General features: G+C 40.7%; 1 protein-coding gene across 5 annotated transcripts in view; it reads right to left on the bottom strand.

Moving 5' to 3' along the window:
• Positions 1-17,566, bottom strand: part of armc8 (armadillo repeat containing 8) — a 273,575-nt gene that overhangs the window by 70,414 nt on the left and 185,595 nt on the right. For all 5 annotated transcript variants that reach the window (XR_006024507.1, XR_006024506.1, XR_006024508.1 and 2 more), the window contains exon 16: positions 13,043-13,135. Coding sequence is in view for 2 of the 5 variants with exons in the window: in XM_042067501.1 (XP_041923435.1) it covers positions 13,043-13,135 (93 nt within the window). In the remaining 3 variants the exon portion in view is untranslated. The remainder of the gene's footprint in view (positions 1-13,042; positions 13,136-17,566) is intronic.

Raw genomic sequence — 17,566 nt, 5'->3', positions numbered from 1 at the left:
AATAGTCAAATTTCTCATTTTCAACATTTGATACATTGTCTGCGTCCTTTTTGCAACTAAATATGAGTTTAAGAGATTTGCAGATTATTACATTCTGTTTTTATTCACATTTTACACAACGTCCCAACTTTTTCTGTTTTGGGGTTGTATCAGAATACTTGATCAATTGGGATTTACAAATCATCTGTTCTCCCATTACAACCCATAAGTTGGGATACAGCAGCCACCACACTACCTATACCCATGCTCCTTGATTGAGTTGGTCTCACCTACAATAAATGCACTCAGTGAATTCAGTCTCCCTGCTGAAAGTTACATCTCTGGTCTCATCACCAAGTGCAACTCCTCCACCTGTCAGTTGGACCCTGTTCCGACAAGCCTGGTCAAGATGTACCTACCATCCATCATCTCAATAATAACATCAATAATTAACACCTCGCTCATCACTGGTCAAATCCCTCCTTCATTGAAGACTGCTATTGTCAAACCAACCCTGAAAAAACCTGGGCTGAACCATGATGATCTCAACAACTATCGACCCATCTCCAATTTACCATTCATTTCAAAAATTATGGAGAGGGTGGTGGCATCTCAACTCCAGGATCATTTGAAGGACAATGATCTGTTTGAGCCATTTCAGTCTGGATTTCGACCAAAGCACAGCACAGAGACTGCCTTGGTGAAGGTAACAAATGACCTCCTCTGCACAGCTGATGCTGGACTCATTTCCATCCTAATCCTCCTTGACCTGAGTGCAGCTTTTGACAGCATATCCCATCAGCTGCTTCTGGAGCGTCTTACCAACACTGGAGTGCAGGGCAGGGTTCATCAATGGTTCACCTCCTATCTCTCTGGCAGGACACAGCTTGTCCAGATTTTGGACCACAAGTCGGAGAGTGCTGCTGTCACAAAGGGAGTGCCACAGGGGTCTGTTCTGGGGCCCCTGCTCTTCATCATCTACCTCCTCCCACTGAGAAATATCGATGACTGCCTGTCTGCATGATATAAATCTGTGGATGACTAACAACTACCTGAAACTGAACAGTAACAAGACTGAAGTACTTGTTGTTGGCTCAAAAACAACGCTGGCAAAGATGGAAAACAGACTCTCCCTATCTGTAGATGGCTCCAACATTGCCTGCTCCACCAAGGTGAAGAGTCTTGGTGTTATACTAGACAGCACACTTTCATTCACTGCCCATATTAACAGTGTGTCTCCCTCAGTCAGCAGAGTGCAGAAATACTTGTAAACGCCTATGTTACATCCCACATTGATTACTGCAATTCCATCTTCTCTGGCATTTCACAGAAATCACTCCACCGCCTCCAAATAATCCAGAACTCTGCAGCCAGGATAGTAACAGGCACAAAGTCCACAAGCCACATAACACCTGTACTGTTGCAGCTACACTGGTTACCAGTTACCCAGAGAGTCCAGTTTAAGATCTTACTGTTGACATACAGTGGGCAGTGCTTCGACTTGGCCAGCTTCCCTCGCGGTCCGTGCGCGGGATCACGCGGCATCACGCGACTTTAATTTGTATTTTTCCAGTGACGCTGCAACGGCGCTGCAACAACCGGCAGAGGTCTCAAGTGAGCAGGGTGTCTTGTAAAAAGAAATGGAGCTGGAAAACCCTACACAGACTTCACTACAGACTTTAGCAGACTGGTTTAGAAATAATTTAATAGCCAGAAATATGCCTGCCCTGCCCTAATAAAGAAATATTTGGTTAACAGCGAGTGAATCCCGTTTGCAGCCGTAGAAGAAACGCAGGACAAATTAAACATTCAGGTTTTCTCCGAGTGCAACGATGATAGACAGACATCATTTGGACAAAATATAGAGCATATTAACCTCCGTTGCTCAGCCAAATGCTTTCCTGTTACGTCCTGTTATCACAGAGTTACAGGCGATAAACAATTTTGGATGGTCACAAGTTTACTTCATTAGAGTTTATTTTTTTGATTATTAAAGAGTGTTTTTCATTTAAAGGCTTGACTTTGTGCTTATTCAGAAGAGCATTTAGTGCTCTCCCCAATCCCAGACGTTCACATTGCATGTTTGTTTGTAATGGATGCAACCGCGAGATACGCTTGTCATAGGCGCCGATACCGTGGGTGCTCCATCTCTCGGGCACCCACTGAAAACATTGAGCACCCACGTGTGCCAGCTTACAGTCCCGGCTAAATTTACATTAAAGGAACCATATGTAAGATTGTGGCCAAAACTGGTACTGCAATCACTTTCAAAATACTGAAGAGCGGTGTATCCCCTCCCCCTCCCCCCTGACTCGAGGTTGCACACGCGGATGGCGAAACACTACTGACTTCATGATTAGTAGATAGATGGAGGGTGGCTTATCAGGCCAAAACACAACATGACATGACACAACACAACATCAACAACAGTTGAGGGCTGCAACTTCACTTTTTAAATGACAATATCCTGGCTGGACTACTGTTGTCAGTGATATAAGTATTTGAAATTAACATGATTTCTTAATGTCTAGTGACATATCAGGGCCATTTTATGATTAGTTGAAATATTTTTCTTACATACGGTTCCTTTAATTTAAAATGAAACATCGCAGTTTATGTTAAATTCAGCATCTCTCATAATGTGATTGGATATGTTGCTGTCAATTCCCTACTCCATATACTAACCACCAATGAGAGCATCTCTCGTATGAAAATTCCTGACACTTCCCACCTGAAGAATTAACGCAAGGCTTTGTCGGGTCTTTAGCCCCGAATGTTTAAAATGTATATAGCCCTGAATATCATTTTAAAAGTAGTCTGACAAAGCTTATTGTTTTGTGACACAGCTAAACACTGGTACCTCATAACGTCTATAACATAGCCTAGGTGGTTGCAACTCACAAAAGTAAAGCAGATAGAAAGAACTCATGCAAATCTAGCCAACAACACGCAGACAGCTTCATGCGCAGGGAAGAGCAGCGCATGCACTGTGCTTTATGATTGTTGGCTTCTGATGGTATCTTGCTAATTCACTGAACTACATTAGGTGACACAAATGGTATTACCTTTATCTTATAACTCCTTGTCTGGGCGACTACCAGGCCTATGGTTTTTAAAAGTCAGATGTTCCCTGACAAAGACATTCGAAAATTAAGAATGTTTATTGACTTGAAAAATACACTAATTTTTGCAAACTCCCTTCATTCAACCCTTGAAGACATTGCGGTCTGGTGCGCTATGTAGATCGTTTCTCAGAATGTAGGTCTACTAGGCCTACGATAACATCATCACCAAATACATCTTTTATTTTTAGTTGATCAACCACAAAGAGCATAGGCCAACTGTGCACAGTGCACTGACGACTGTAGCAGCCCAAGGTAACCAGTTGTTGTAGATGAGAGGCAACCCCTTGTTTCAGATAGCCTGGACAACATGTTACCTGGGTGTTGCTTACGTTATTAATTAATGGTAGCCTACAATAGTTAATTGATTCGCTTAACATATTATTAAATCTGCTGTAATCATCCCTGTACCTAAAAAATCAAATATCAGCTGTTTGAATGACTACAGGCCTGTTGCTCTGACCTCTATTGCAATGAAGGTTTTTGAACGGCTCGTCTGTAGACAGTTAGCCAGTGTTGGGATGGACAGCTATCAGTTTGCTTACCGTGCTAACAGGTCTGTAGAGGATGCTGTTTCCCTGTGCCTCCACAGCATCCTGCAGCACCTAGAGGCCCCAGCTACATATGCAAGAGTTCTGCTGCAGTTCTGCTTTTAACACTATTATACCCACTATATTATTTGGTAAACTCCAGTTGATGGGAATCAATCAATCCCTCTGTCACTGGATTTTAAACTTTTTATCAGACAGGCGGCAGGTGGTGAAAATAGACAACCTGTTCTCCAAACCCAGTATTCTCAACACTGGGGCCCCACAAGGATGTGTCCTCTCTCCTCTGCTCTATTCTCTATACACCAATGTGTGTCCCATTCTGAGAATGTAAAAATGTTCAAGTATGCAGATGATACAACTGTGGTGGGTCTTATCAGTAAGAACTGTGAGTCAGATTACAGATCTGAAGTGGCAGCCTTAGAGGTATGGTGTAAGGGGAACAACCTGTTTTTAAATGTCAACAAGACAAAAGAACTGATTATAGATTTTAGAAAAAATACAGTAGCTCACTCCCCTCTGATCATTGATGACCAGGCAGTAGAGAGAGTGTCTAGTTTCAAATTCCTTGGCACCACCATATGTCAGTCCCTAAAGTGGGAGGTCAACACTAACCTCATCATAAGCAAAGCCCACCAGAGGCTTCACTTTTTGCGCCAGCTGAGGAAGTTTGGTGTAGCTAGGGATGCAATGCTCCAGTTTTACAGAGCTACAGTGGAAAGTGTGCTTGTCTTCTCCATCACTGTCTGGTATGGTAACACCACCTCTTCAGAGAGGAAGCAGTTGGAGAAGGTGGTGCATTCTGCATCCCAAATCATAGGACATGTCATCCCATCTGTAGCCTCCATCTATGCCACACGGATTAGCCATAAAGCCCAGAAAGTACTAGGTGACCCCTTCCACCCTGCCCAAGGGTCTATGAATTGTTAATCCGGCCCTGCCCCCAACGAACGCAACGTTCCACCTCTGAGACAGCTTAAAAGAAGTCTAGAGGACTCCTAACTCACTAAGACCTACTTACTGTAGGCTGCGCAAACCACAGGCCTTTTTTTTTGGGCATTCGAGGCAAGCCTTCTGTTGAAAAATTTTATAAAATCCTGCGCTAACAGTAATCCTCCTCAGTGGCGCCGGCAGGCGTAATCCTGTACGCACTGTGCATACAATTTTTTCACAGCTTTATTTATGAAATCATTCAATATTAGCCTACAACAATAAAAAAACACTTGTGTGACAACTAGCCTATATTTATTGACTCATGTGCAATCTGAATGTTCCATTGAATTATAGGATAATAGCCTAAACGTTACATTGAATTATAGGATAATAGCCTAAATCATTCAGTCATGAAAAGAAAACAACAGCAGCAGCTTCATATTTTTCAGGCGTTTAACCGTAACGTTAAAAGACGCACTGTTCTTAGCAGTGATGCTGACACTGACAGCAGCGAGAGATTGTCCTCTACGGTCACGGTCTACACATGTTTAAAATGTTGAATTGTTTGCTTTCCTCTGTAGGCTTATTTTAAAAAAATAAAGCACTGTTTGGAACAAGGATTCAGTTAATGCGTAGAGCCAAGGTTCTCAACCTTTTTGGGGCTAAGGCGCGTCATGACGAGTAGGGTTGGTGCGGGTGTTAAAAATCCTTGACTGCGTAGGCTTGTCGTATAAAAGTTTGGGACAACCAAAACAGCAGTGCAATGTATTTAGAGTGTTGTGAGCAAATCGTTATTGTTAGTAGATTACCATAACTGTGTTTTTCTCTATCGCAAATTGCGACATAAACTTGTTTTTTTCTTTCCCTTTTTTGCGGGTTGGGCAGTGAAGTTAATGCGCATAAGGTATGTTCACCTAATTTGAGCCAGAGCCCCTGCTCTGTAACGGTATTCCTGTCCTTCCCAAACTGCGTTTAAATAGTGTGTTTAGCAACCAGAATTTTAAAAAAATTCCCGGGGGAGAAATCTCCCTCATCCCAAAACTTTTAAAAAGCTTGAAACACCCCTATAGCCCACGTAGCCTGCAGCCAGTGTTGTAAAAGTTAGACGCTTCATGCGGTAGGCTATTTGATAAGGGATGACATGGGTAGGTTGACGTGACTAAGAAGGGCTTTCTGTTCCAATTTATGTAAAGGTTTTTCTTAGACTCAATAAAGAGAGGCCTACATAATAGGCTAGCCTACATTTACCAAAAACGCAAATCTTGTAAATAAGGTAGAGTATCTTTTTTTTTGGGGGGGGGGGTAGGCCACCTATGGTGCAAACTATGGAATTACAACCCTAGCGGCGCCCCTGATCCTCCTACCACCCACTACCACAGCTGTGGATAGTGTGGCATGCTCACGCAATTATGTCTCCTTCTTGCAAACTAGGCCTATAGCCCAACCATTTACGTCTTCAAAAAATAACAACTTGCCAGATATGCCTTCATATCTTTGGGCTTCATTCAGCATTTTGTTCTTCCACTGAAGGAAGTGTTAGTGTTTACCTGTATTAATCTATCTACAAAAAAAAAAATTGAACTCAAATTTGACCTTTGGCCCTTTTTTGGAAGTTACTGTATTCTGCCTTAGTATTGCCCACAAAATGACAATCGGTCATACTAAGGCAAAATACCTTAACTTCTATTTTATAGCACAATGTTATGATAACAATGATAACTTTCACTTAAAATGTAAGCAATATTAACCCTATTGGACTCACTATGATAAAATGGCTTCACATTTATCAACATCATATGAAAATGATAGTTTTCATTTTTTTCTAGTAGCCTACCACACTGACAGTCACTTCTGACAGATGTTTTAATATATATAAAGCATATTTTTCTGTTTGGATATGAGGCACTAATTTAGACTCATTGGCTTGTTTATTTTGATAACCAGCCTAGATAAGAACAGCAAAAATATTTCAGAATCATCCCATTGTAGCATCTTAATGTCTGCTGAAAAGTTTCAGTGAAAACATAGGAATTCATATTTCTTGGGATTTTACTTGCAGTATTTGCATTATTATAATGAAATCAGGAAAACGTTTTGATGATGTGTGTAGGTCTTTTCAAAATTATGATTAAACACTGTAGCCTAGGCCTATACATTTTCCTGGATAGAATGGAAACTTAACCAAATGCAGATGATAAAACAAAGTTCTCCCACAGAAATTAGGTAGATTAGGATGTGATCGGTTGCCTTTATTTGGTAATTTTATATTACTGCAATTTAAAGCTGCCTGCTTTGCGACTAGCTTTAATTTCCCAACTAACCTGCAGCTACACTAAACTTTAGGATTGCATTGATAGAATTGACAGCCTGTAACAAGTTTTGACTAGCCGGCAGCAAGTTTTAAAAACTCGTGGCAGATTTAATGGATTTGCTTTCTCGTCGGTTGTTTGGTATGGATTTTAACCAGGGTTCAACTAAAGGTAGGCTCTAAATTACTACATTCCTGCTGCTGATGTGTGTGTGTGTGTGTGGAAGGTGTGTCGTTGCGGCTCCAACAAACTCGCGTAGTTTTCAGTCAATGACTATCATTTGCTGGCGAGAGCTAACATTTTTTTCCAGTTGACATGTAGCCTTGTATTACGGGCTGTGATGTGAATTAAGATATCCTAGGCTACAAGCCATGCTCTAATGCGCTTGTTACTGAATATGTTGTTGAGTTTAGGCTTTTAAGTTAGCCTAGGCCCTATCTTTAATCATTCCTTGTCCTTGGCATTTAGACGAGGGTACGTTTCAAAGCCATCAATCTAACAAAAAGCAAGCACTGCAAAACATGTAGGCTACTGTATACACTTTATTGAAGTTAGTGTGTGTCTGAGGTGATTTAATTGAATAATGCATAGCCTAGACATAACACCAGCCGGCAATACAACTTCACGTTGATGGTCGGTCAGAAGGCAGCTTGCCATAACTTCGCACCGTAACTTCAATCGAGTGTTCAATAGCAGCGTGAAAGGAAGGCATAAAGCCGTATCTGATGTTACTGGCTTCTGCCACAGTTTCCCCTAGGCTTTTTGAAGTTACGGCAAAAACATAATCTTATTTCTCCCAAAAAACAACCAAATTACATTACATTACATTACATTTAGCAGACACTTCTTGACCAAAGTGACTTACATATGTCAGCTACTGTATATTACAAGTTGTCCCCGGAGCAACTTGGGGTTAAGTGCCTTGCTCAAGGGCACAACGGTGGAAGCCGGGAATTGAACCGACAACTTTCAGGCTACTGCACGCTAGCCGAGCTCCTTAACCACTACACTACCACCGCCCCTAATTGAAACTTGATGTTTGTCTACATGATGAAACGTATGTTTATTGTCCTAATAATGACAAAAACTCATTTTCTCCAAAATCGAAGTTACAACCTTCTGCCTTAGTGCGGCAGAATAGTTGTCTAAGCCTCTGCTGTGAGGCCAAACCCATGAACAAATACGCATTGATATCTGCAATAGAGTTTTTTTGGCGAAACAAGCTCACAGCCGAACGAGTCATAGCACTGAAGTGAGAGGCAACTGGCATGTGATCTCCCCACGGGCCAATGGATGTACAAGTTTTCTCCTGTGCCTACGATATTTAATCCAGTGTTTTGTCAAGTTGCAAAATGCTATTCGTTTTAATGATTTTTATGATAGTATGAAGTACTCTTTGTATAGGGTACTATCTTAATTGCTTTATACTCAATACTTGACCAATGGCTATTGCATCTGTCTATTGAAAATGAGAATGTGGCATGTGATCTACTGTGTAGGCTTCATAAAATAAAATAAACAGATTGCTAATGGCCTATACAAGCTGATCTGGGGTGCGTTTCCCGTACAACTATGGAGGTAAGCTTTTTACTAACAGGATGCATCGTTCAACTAACCAACATGTAAGTTACGACTGTTTCCCAAAACTGTCGTACTTACATAGTAGAGCCCGACCGATTAATCGGCGGGCCGATATTATCGGCCGATATTAGGCATTTTCCAAACTATCGGTATCGGCATTAATAATGGCCGATAAATGAATATTTTAAAAATAAAATAAAAACGGACGAAACACCCTTCAACCATGTCATGAGTGTTGGCGTTGTATAGTTTGTCCACCAGAGGGCACTCTACACCGTCCCTGCTGGCAACACTCGTGTATAACGCGCCACACATCCTGAACTTTAATATATTTTGATGTTCCTCTGTTCCACTGTGACAATATTATTTAAAAATAAACAAGTTTGTTTTTGAAATGCATTATCATATTATTTTAGTCAATACTCATAAATAACTACAAATAACTAATGTTAGGGAAATCTGTTAATGTTTTGTTGCGTGTTTCTGAAAAAAAAAAAAATATATCGGCCGATATATCGGATTTTTAAATCAACAAATATTTGTATCGGTATCGGCCTTCAAAATCCTTTATCGGTCGAGCTCTATTACATAGTACTGTAAGTTTGGACCATGATAGTTGAAACTTCAGTAGTCTGGACTAAGGTGGTTAATGACGTTTAGTAGCACGTGAACGGGCACTAGCACATACTTCTGTGGCGCATTGCGTTAAGGCCGGCAGATGACTGCCGCCATTGCACAGCAGTTACCAGTCCCCTGTCCAAGAGTTCGAATCTGGGTTAAGATTTTGACAACAATATTGACATCGTTGTTTACCTAAGTTTATCTTTTGTGCAGATCATATTATCAAAATCAGAATCAGCCTTCTTGGCTTGGTTTGCGTAAACTAACAAGGTAACCTTTACTAAACTAAACCACCCCCCCACCCCCCCCCACCCCCATGAAAATCAAAGGCTACATATTCTCAGCTGACTCGTCAAAAAGTGCGCACCACCTTATTATTATCTGCAAGTGTATGACTTTTACTTACGTGCACATGGCTGCAAATTGACTTTTAATTTATGTATTTTCTGCCTTGGGCATTTTAAAATATGGATGTATGGTGGTTAGAAGTGTAAATATCAATTAGAAACCTAAATATATTTATAATTATTAATTTGCAAACAAATAACTGGCGTCAGTGACGTCTTTGACATGAAGATCCCTGGAACTATGCTTCTAGCATTCTACCACAGGTCGAGAGGTGTAGTTGTAACTACACAACTTTACGATTACGAACTTTACGTGGTTGCGAACGTTCGTTGCTACTATGGTTTTGGGAAACACTAACGTAGTGTAAGCATTGCTGAGATATGAGCCTACTTCCTGTGATTATAGCGCCACACTGTGTTCAAGTGTACCAAATTTCTTGAGCCTCCTCCTAATTGGGTCCTGAGCACATGTAGTAAGTTTAGTCTTGACACGAGAAAACCTTGCTGAGATATCACTTCACTTCCTGTTTGGCGGCTTTGACGACAATTTTAATTGGCTGTTACGGGCGAACGGTTTTAAATTTGAAGACAAAAAGGGATAACTTTTTTGAGGCTTGGTCTGAAGATCATCTGCACCAAGTTTCTTGAAAATCGGACAAACTTTGTGACCTGTGAAAACTTTTAGGCGTTTTTGATTAAATCCAACATGGCGGCCGAATCAATTACGATGACATCACAATTTGGCTTGGGTCAGCCTATGGACCTCCGACAGTATTAACAGACCCCACTAGTACATTTTAATTCCAAACACAACAGCAGCTACAGGCCAAAACACATTTTTCCTAATTGCAGCGCCCCCTAGAGGTGAGAGGTCACTAAAGTTTTTGAACATCCTCATGATGGGGTTATGAGTCCACGTACTATGTTTGGTTATGATACATGAAATGGTTGCAGAGATATGAGCTCACTTCCTGTTTGGCGGCTTCGCTACAAATTTCGATTGGCTGTTACGGGAGAACGGTTTTAGTTCCGAAGACAAAAAGGGATAACTTTTGTGCTGCTTGGTCTCAATATCATATGTACTAAGTTTCGTGAAAATCGGACAAACTATGTGAGGCGTGAAACTTTTTAAAGGTTTTTGACTAAATCCAACATGGCGGAAAATCCATCATGGCAGAAATTGACGTCATAGGGTACGTTGAACTCGGCTTGGTCCAAGGATTCCAACAGTACTTCATTTTTCAAAATCAGGCCAATGGTCAGAAGTTACACGCGTGAACGCATGTGCAACTTTGGCCTGTTGTTGGCGCTAGAGCGCTCGAGGTGCCGACTTGAATCTTGGTGAAATTAATCATGGGACTTTGCCTAATTAGTGTGCCAAATTTCACAACTTTTCACCAGACGGTTCTATGGGCTGCCATAGACTCCCATGCCAGAGGAATAATAAGAAAACTAACAAACACAATGGGTGCCTTCGCAGCTTCGCTGACTGCTTGGCCCCCTCATAGCTGCAAGCAGCAATGAGGGGGCCAAGCAGTTGAACAGGAGTTGGGATTGGGATTGGTATTGCATTGGACAGGACCGGACTTGACTGGACTGGCTTGGCTTGGCTTGGATTGGATTGGATTGGATTGGGAATGGGTATTTAGTCCATGTACAAAATCTGGTTTCCATACGTAAAAGCATTGCTGAGACATGAGCCTACTTCCTGTGGTTATAGATTGGATTGGACTGAATTGGATTGGACTGGACTGGACTGGACTGTATTGGATTGGGATTGCTGAGATATGAGCCTACTTCAAGTGATTTTTGATTGGATTGGATTGAATTGGACTGGATTGGATTGGATTGGACTCGATTGGATTGGGATTGCTGAGATATGAGCCTACAGTACTTCATGTGATTGTTGATTGGATTGGATTGTTTTGGACTGGATTGGATTGGGATTGGTTCTTAAGTCCATGTACAAAGTTTGGTTTCAATCCATGAAAGCGTTAGTAAGATATGAGCCTAATTCATGTCATTATAGGTCAAATTTCACAACAGAATTTAGGCCTATCCTAAAAGAGTACACCTGAAAAATGGTTGACATTCCGGGGAAATGAAAAATGTGTAGTCAAAAACACTAATGGAAGAAATATAAATATGACAGAGTTAATTTTGAAGGAAAATGGTTAACAAAGAAGTTCCCCTCTCGGCATTGAGATTCTTGGAAACTGATGAGTGTGAATGTTGATTGGCTAATGTCATTCGGGTGCTATTCAATGATGTGAATCTTAAATTACCAATAGCATGTGCAGCTTGATGATAATGCTCTAGCTGGGATTTGAACTCTCAACCTAATGATCACAAGTAGAAGGCATTATCCCATTGAGCCACAGACAATCCTAAACTCACTTTCACATGATGAAAATGTGTATTGGTAAACACTCAACATCAAGAAAACTCCAAGTATACATTTCACAAGAGAATTAAGAGCTTTTTAGAAAGAGTACAGATCTCAAAATTTGCACTGCTAATGGTATCCACCTAATGATGGTTGTGTGGTTGTTATACAATAACAAAATAACTCGTATAGGAATATAGGTGATATAGGAAAAAAGGGCTGAGTGGTCCAACTTTATTGGACTATATCTCTGAAATGGAACATATCAAAATTCTTTTGATAACTTTTGTGAGGCTTGGTCTAAACATTGTCTATGAGAATTTTGCTGAAGATGAGATGATATTTGAAGCCTGTGAAACTTTTTATAATATTTGGGTTTTCTATAAATTTGTGGCAAAAGTTTTTAGAGCATAAGACGAGGGTCAAAAAGATGCATCTGAGTTGAGAGATTAATATGATGAAAGAATTTTGGAGTCTAGGTCAATCTGGTAAGGAGAAATAAGCATAATTCACTATTTTGACAATAGCGCCACCTTTGGGTGCTGTAGCCCAAATTTTGGGTTATGGGTAGTGGGGGGTACTGTAACCATACCTGAAAATGTAAAGTTTCTAGGACTTACGGTTTAGGCTGCAGTATAACTTTTACAGAATTTTGGGGAAAACTGAACGGCACAGAAACAATAAGGGTCCCGCAGCTGTGCTGCTCGGACCCCTAATTATGGCAGATGACAAAAGAACAATTTTCAGTCTTCAATCAGGGCATCAGCAAGCATAACGGCAGACACACATCATACTACTACTAAGTGTGTAATGTAATAGTATCAGCATTATATGTGCCGTCATGAATAAAAACAGTATTCAGACATTTCATTTCAGTATTCAGTATTTTTTCTTTTTCTGTTTTCTTTTTATAGAAATACTTTTTCTATTGTGACATTAATTGTAATTGTATTGTAAGCAAAATTTATATAAATCAGTAGTATGTCATGATTATGATGTTTATTCTATGTGGCTCTGACTGTAGAATGAAATACAAACCTATAGAGGGCTAGTCGTGCTAAATTACCAATTCCGTGATATACCATGAAACCGTCAAAATCGTAAAAAATACTGTGATACTCATTTTTGGTCATAGCGCCTAGCACTACGTATACTCTGAGATTAAAACTTTTCAGTATATGGTATAAGAAAATAAATAAGTGAGAAGATCCCTTACCATGAGTGCCCAGATGCCATTAATCCTCAGAGCTGGACTTTCACTCTGTGTGAGACTACAGAGTAGGTCAATAACTCCAGATTCTAGGATAGGCTGCACAAATAGAAACATAAAACAAGAAATGAGCATTATCACAAGAAATGTGTCATAAAGAGGCTAAACACTTACATCATCCACTTTTTAAAGATATTCCCTTGTAGTTAGTTTGTTTAATTTTCCCTTAGGGAAATTTCTTTACACATATTTTATGTACATTGTCATGTCTTCCTTCACATTTTTACAAACAGTGTAGTACATCACATGGCATAAGAGACAACAGACATTTAAGACGAAATACATAAATACAAACAGACAAAGAGTAAAACATACATCACAGGTGTGGTTGCATATGAGAAGTTGGGATCAGGTGGCATGTATTATGAATATGGCTTTGTTTTGTTTAGGGTTATGATGGCTGAAGGGATTAGGCTTCTGCTTAAGCAGGCTTTGTTGCACCTTATACTTCTGAATCTCCTTCCAGATGGCAGGAGTGAGAAGTAGTGGTTGAGTGGGTGTGTGATGTCCTGGGATATTGCATGTGCAATCTGTGTGATGGCCTTGCTGTTTTGTTCTTGTAGATTGGGGGTGTGCAGACCTATTATTTTGGTGGCAGTGTTGGCTATTTGAAGGAGTTTGTTGCATTTTTTGACCGTGAGCATGTTGAACAGGTGGAGCAGTATAGTAAAATGGGTTGTACAGTAGGAGTAGGTTATTTGACATCTACTAACATAGTCAAAACTGCACGAAATTGGAAGTGTAGGATCATTATGCCAAGTTTTGTGGAATTCCGTTCATGGGGGGCCACACAATAAATTAATTTATGTTACTATACACCAACTGGCCTGTAGGTGGCCGGAGACAGTTTTCTGTGAATATCTCGAGAACCGTAGGGCCTAGGAGGTCCACCTTTTTTTGTATGTTGGTCTGAAGGACGTGAAGATACGTTAACATTAACGTATAGCCTCTGACGCTGGGTGACTGCAGTCTGGATTGAGTGCTGACGTGGGGAGCTCTGATGGCGACGTCGGGAGAAGCAACAAACGTCTTGCTAAAGCCACCGAGCTGCTGATCAGCAGGAAGATCGCCCATCATGACTTCAGACTGTTGTTCTTCCGGTGCTCTGCTCTCCAGACTGCCAGTAGTGCTAAATCTGAGTTGGTAAGTGAAAGATCTTTGTTGCTCTTGCATTGGCAGTTTCACGCGGGTCATCATTGCCCTTGGACTTTTTCAGCCGGTGGGAAATTGGACTAATTTTAACATGATTATTATTATTTTAACATGATTATTATTATTTTATTTATTTATTTTCAATTTTCTGTGTTGTCTGTCTTGTATGTCTGTGTTGTATGTCTTGTATGTCTGTTATCTTGTGTCATGGGAACGCTGGCGACTACGCCGCTCCGTCCGGCATCTTTTGTGTTTGTTATTTTTAAAAAAATGTTTTTGTCATCTGGTGTCAACGCTGGCGACTACGCCGCTCCGTCTGGCATTTTTTATCTTATTGTCTTTTGTTTTTTGTCAATGTATTGTATGTAGAGCGCTTTGGGTTGCACTTTGTGCATGTTAAATGCGCTATACCAAATAAAACTGACTTGACTTGACTTGAAGGGGGCATGTCAACCCATCCCATAACCACTTATTTCATGTATAGCGCCACCTACTGTAGTTAAAAATTAAAAAGCAAAAAATTTGGTGTTTTCATCACAATATCTCTGGCTGACATGGTCAAAACTGCACGAAATTGAAAGTGTAGGATCATTATGACACCCTCCGAAAGCATAAAATAATTTATGTGTACATTTAGTGACCGTACACCAACAAGGATTCCCGGGACACTGAAAGACCGGGGTACACGAAACTTGGTGGGCATATAACCCCACATGGATAGCATGGAACCATTGTTTGTTTTGTTTTGATCTGTAGCCCCCCCCGCTGTACTGATCCCCACGAAAGGAGGGTAGGGCAGACACAGTTTTCTGTGAATATCTTGAGAACCGTAGGGCCTACGATGACCAATTTTTTCCGTATGTTTGCCTCCAGGGGTCATGTTAACCCATTCCATGTGCACACATGTGCATAAACAGATACACACGCACACACATACATTCACAGTAATCATACGTATGACACATACTCACACAGTAGACATATGCACGCATGCATGCACAAACACACATACGCAGGCAAACACACACGCACGCACACACACACACACACACACACACACACATAAACGTGTACATGCACACATGCACACAATTCAAGAATTTCTCAGAATTATGAACAGGCAAGATGGGGGGTGGGGTTGTATAAAATGAATTTTACATGTGAAATCTATGAACTAATCATGTTTTGGTACTTGTTGTCTAGCAGATACCAGTGAGAATTGAGTGTGGATAATGCAATTTAGTGAGACCGTTAGAATCATATAGGCCTTTCAGCGTGATTTATTTTTTGTGGAAAAAATGTGCTGGACTGGGCGGCGGTCATATGTTTTGTACCGCTCTGCGGTACATCTAGTTTTTTAACTTTTATTGTGAACTTTATTTTGGCTTTCTTATAGTAAAGCATAAAGCATATTCAGGGTTCCCATATCTTATATCAAAGAAAAAAACAGAAACAGAAATTTCACTTTTGTATGAACTTCAGGTAAAAATGAAAAATAAATAACTTATTTCTTTAAAAAAAATGACTTGCTGGTAGGGAGAACATTTTGGTCATGTGGTATGAGCATTTCTAGGGCTTACTCCCCAGGTCACCATCTCACTCTCTCACACACACACCTATGTCCAGCTACTAATATGCCAGTCATTAGTTAAAACTGAAAAGGTGTTCATCTTCAAAAGAAGCTGGTTTTCAAAGTTGCCAGAATTCAGTGCCGAGGAGTTTCAGGCCCAAGACCGGCCCACGTTTTCCATAGTGGTGGAAATTGGATAAATGAAGCAACATTTCAGCTCTTACTATCCTGTAGTGTTTATTAGTACCATGGTTCAACAAATGTGTAAAGGTTATATAAAAATTCACTTCAACTGAGAAGTTAACAAAAAATATTCCACTATTCCACAAGTTAACAAAAACAGAAAGAAAGAAAGCCTTTGAAATGTAGCCTATCCCACGCTTCCACAAAGAGGCATATTGAACTAATATTTAGGCTACATGTTTGGGCTATGTTTGCATGGGTAGGCTTAGCTATATTGTTGTTTGGTGATTTAGCCTACTCCTTTACTACACCCTCTTCTGAGCAAACAAGGCATATAGGTTTATCATGTAGGGTAATTGCTCTTTCTTACATTAAATAACTTTAATTTATCCTCTCTACTTGTCCCTGTAGTCATGGCCTTATCACTAATTTCGGGCTCATCATTTTCAGTGGTCGACTGGTTGATCCACTGCTCAGTCTCTCCTGGCCTCTTTCTACCATCCATCCTTCCTGACATTTGTGTCTACTGTAGGCCTGAGAAAACTTTGGAAAAGACGAGCGTATGGACCCAACCAACTCTTTTTGGGAGGGGAGAACTCCAACTGCATTTGAGTCATGCACCGAATGCGGAACGTGTCCTACTTTAAGAAAAGATAGACTAACGTGACAAATGTCAATATTTTTTTCCTCGACCGGCCCAAAAGTGAAGCGGCCCACCGGGAATTCTCCCGATTACCCACCCCGGGCCTGATTCAGTCTTACTCTTCTTGGACTGAAGACAAGTCGCGATGCTAAATAGGCTTTCACAGGCCGCTGAGGCAGTTAGCAGAGTGTTCAGTTTCACAGAAAGCTGCCAATGTACAGAAACATTTCTTGCAAATACGGCCAAGGGTGTATGACGTTCTCTTCACCACTACCCTGTTCACCGAGTTCACCATTATTGTCGGGGTGGTCGTCTATGATAACCGGAGGTCCTCCAGTAGGCTAGGTGCTCGTGCTTCCATGGCGGTTTTCCATGAGGCTAGGTGCTCGTGCTTCCATGGCAGTTGTGCGTCCTCCTCCTTTAGCAACAAACAAGCGCTGAAATAGAGTGTGCAGCGTGCGGCGCGTGCGTAATGCAATCTAGGAGCAGTGATTCACCAAACCTCCCTTATTGCAGTCGCACACATTTCTTCTAATGTTATGTTTTAGTAACGAGTAACGAAGATGCTTAGTGGAAATATAACGGAGTAAAAGTATACATTTTATCTAGGAAATGTAGTGGAGTAAAAGTAAAAGTTGACATAAATTTAAATAGCGAAGTAAAGTACAGATACGTGAAATTTCTACTTAAGTACAGTAACGAAGTGTACTCCATTACATTACAACACTGGTTTCTTATTCACATATCTGTTCTTCCGACTAATTTCTAACTTTACAGGTGCTTTGCTACAGGCATGAGTGCCAAGTTTGATTCTCATTCACAGTCACGACAACTGAGCGTGGAAATTCGTCTTTTGGCATGGTTTTCCGTTGACCATCGGTGGCAATTTCGATCCATCTCCACAACATGCCAACACCACTGT

Source organism: Alosa sapidissima, chromosome 2 (assembly GCF_018492685.1).
Source record: "Alosa sapidissima isolate fAloSap1 chromosome 2, fAloSap1.pri, whole genome shotgun sequence".
NCBI classification, from domain to species: Eukaryota; Metazoa; Chordata; class Actinopteri; order Clupeiformes; family Clupeidae; genus Alosa; species Alosa sapidissima.
This window is presented reverse-complemented; position numbering and strand designations above follow the sequence as displayed.